The sequence below is a fragment of the Penaeus japonicus genome, unplaced genomic scaffold, assembly GCF_977035675.1.
Source record: "Penaeus japonicus unplaced genomic scaffold, GWHDUDI00000001_assembly GWHDUDI00000028, whole genome shotgun sequence".
In the NCBI taxonomy this organism is placed as follows: Eukaryota; Metazoa; Arthropoda; class Malacostraca; order Decapoda; family Penaeidae; genus Penaeus; species Penaeus japonicus.
The window spans coordinates 30,603,231-30,605,730 of NW_028234430.1; the positions used below are offsets into that span (position 1 = coordinate 30,603,231).

The following is a 2,500-nucleotide window of genomic DNA, read 5'->3' on the forward strand; positions in this document are numbered from 1 at the left end:
GACTAGGCATCTTTGGCATTTAAATTTATATTACACAAGGGACCCTTCGATATAAAATGCAACGATCTTGATATGACAGGAATTCAAACGTTTTTTGTTTGTTTGTTTGTTCGTTTTATGGAGTAATAAAGTAAATAATAAAAAGAGATTTAGTAATATCAGCCGGTGAGGATAACCACCACTACTGGAAGGGTTAGTTTAACCGAGGTTTTGTTTCTCAATTTCAATCCATTCACATCAATTCGACCGACCTAATGACATTTATACGTAATTTACATTCACGTGTGTGTTATTTCGTAATGGAGTGATGTCAATATATGTATTTCTCTTTTAATATAGAAATTGTATGTATTTCGTGGACATACAGCTGTTCATGCACATGTTAAAGTTTTTTTGTTTAATTTGTTAATATAACAAAACTCTGCGGATTCTTGTTATTTTTTGTTTTTTGTTATTTTTCTGCATTTGTGTGATGTACATTTCCGACATTTCTGTTTAAAATTTCTACGCTGCCAATCGATTAATTGTATATGTGTTTTCCACCGTTTATTTTGTAGTGTTAGATGGTCGAAAATCACGCTCGTACTCACCATGAAATCGTCCCTGCGGGCGTACATCGGGTTGTCCACCATGTTGCCTTGCTCGACGTTTCCCGCACTGCACTAATCTCCGTTAAACGAGATCCGCCTCTATCGCCTTTACGCACAGACTCTAAAGTCGCGTGCAGTTCCGAATCGGTCGGTTACTTCACAGAAACGTAAACACAGAGGGGAGCCAATGGACAGAAAATGGATAGGTTGGACTCCGCGGGCGCTGTACTCCTGAGATTTTTTTTCTTTTTCTTTCTCTTTAATTATGATTTATCTTTTGATTCTTCCGTTTATTTCATGTGGCGGGGAAGAGGATGCGGATATGGAAAGAGAAAGCTTCGCGTGGATGCATTTTTTTAGAAGATTATTCAACCTCGCGTCTGCTACTGTGATCGGATCTTTTCAACTGTGACCGCGCGGGAGAAATGCATTCAGTGTTTCCAGTAGCTTAACCTTAAGCGAAATTTGAGAAAGAAATAAAAAAATAAGAAAGGAAACTCACTTCTCGTCCTTTTTTTTAGAAATCCCTCAGAGACACTGTTCGAGAGACCAAGAGACCGTCAAAGGGCGTTGCAATTCGAGAACTTTTTCCTTCTGCAACTCCTGCAACATCCGTCCGCCGGCGAGCCTCGAGACAATCCCCGTGTACTTTCTTGCAAGATGAGCGAGAGAGCCGACCCTCAGGTGAGGGGTCGGTGGGGGTGAGGGGGGGGGGGATGTGGGGGTAGCACAGGGTCACCAGGTACGTCACTCTCTCTCTCGCTGTCTCTTTCTCTCTTTCTCTCACTCTTTCTCTCTCTTTCTTTCGTTCGGTCTTACTCTGCAAGAAAAGAAAAAAGAAAAACATTAGTATCTAAACACATCACAATCACAAATATTAATCAACAAATCCACTCTTTTTTATTTCAAAGAATGGAGAGAGATTCGAAACTAGTAATAAAAACAAGAATCTCTGAAATACAAGAAAACTGAATGGGGATTAGTGAAAGTGAATGAAAGGAAATGCAGCATGAGGCATTACACAGGAATGCTACTCTTGTATAACTTGTACAAGAATGAAGATGCAGAAAGAGATAAGGATAATGAGAGAGAAAGGAAGAGAAAAGGAGAGAAAGGTGGTTGAAAAAGGGGGGAGAGGAAGAGAGAGCGAGGGAGAAAAAGAGGGAGAGGGAGAGAAAAGGGGATAGAAAGAGATATATATATAGAAAGAGAGAGTGGGAGAGAGAGAGAGAGAGAACGAGAGAGAGAGAGAGAGAGAGAGAGAGAGAGAAAATAGTTAAAAGAAAAAGAAAGAAGAGACAAAAAAAAAGAGGAAAAAGAAAGATAAAGAAAGAAAGACACAGCGAAAGACAAACAGACAAACGAGCAGACAATGAAACAAATAAAACAAACAAATAAAAAAGTTATCAACAACGAAATTATACCAAACAAACGAAAGGACACAACAGAGCCCCTTTCTCATTACACATTCTCCCTTGAACACCCGTGTTACTTATGGAGTTCTGTTGAATAAATAAGGTGAACGCCATGGCCCAGCATCACATGACCTCACGTGACCTAGAATTCAGTTGCCGAGATCAGCATCTTATCAAAGAAGGTTCGGATAATGATTTGTAAAAAGAAAATTCTGAATAGATTTAGATGTTAATGAATATAAGAAGAAGAAGAAGATGAAGAAGAAGAAGAAGAAGAGAGAGAGAGAGAGAGAAACAAACAAACAAAGAAAAAAACAAGAAAGAAAGAAGACGAAGGAGAAAGTCAGCCTATTGCAAAGAAGGGAACAAGAAGAGAAAGTAAAAAAGAAGAAAAAAATAAAATAAATAAAAAATATAAAAAATGAAAGGGGTAACAGGTAGTTAATTGACGGGCGGCGAGTGTGAAAGTCAACCATAGGTATGGGCGTGCGGTGA

At 38.9% G+C, this 2,500-nt stretch overlaps 1 protein-coding gene across 1 annotated transcript in view; it reads right to left on the reverse strand.

Moving 5' to 3' along the window:
• Window positions 1–2,500, reverse strand: part of LOC122251980 (uncharacterized) — a 214,409-nt gene that overhangs the window by 132,747 nt on the left and 79,162 nt on the right. The window contains exon 2 of the mRNA XM_086553762.1: window positions 591–1,410. Within this exon, the coding sequence (XP_086409888.1) occupies window positions 591–632 (42 nt within the window). The 5' untranslated portion in view covers window positions 633–1,410. The remainder of the gene's footprint in view (window positions 1–590; window positions 1,411–2,500) is intronic.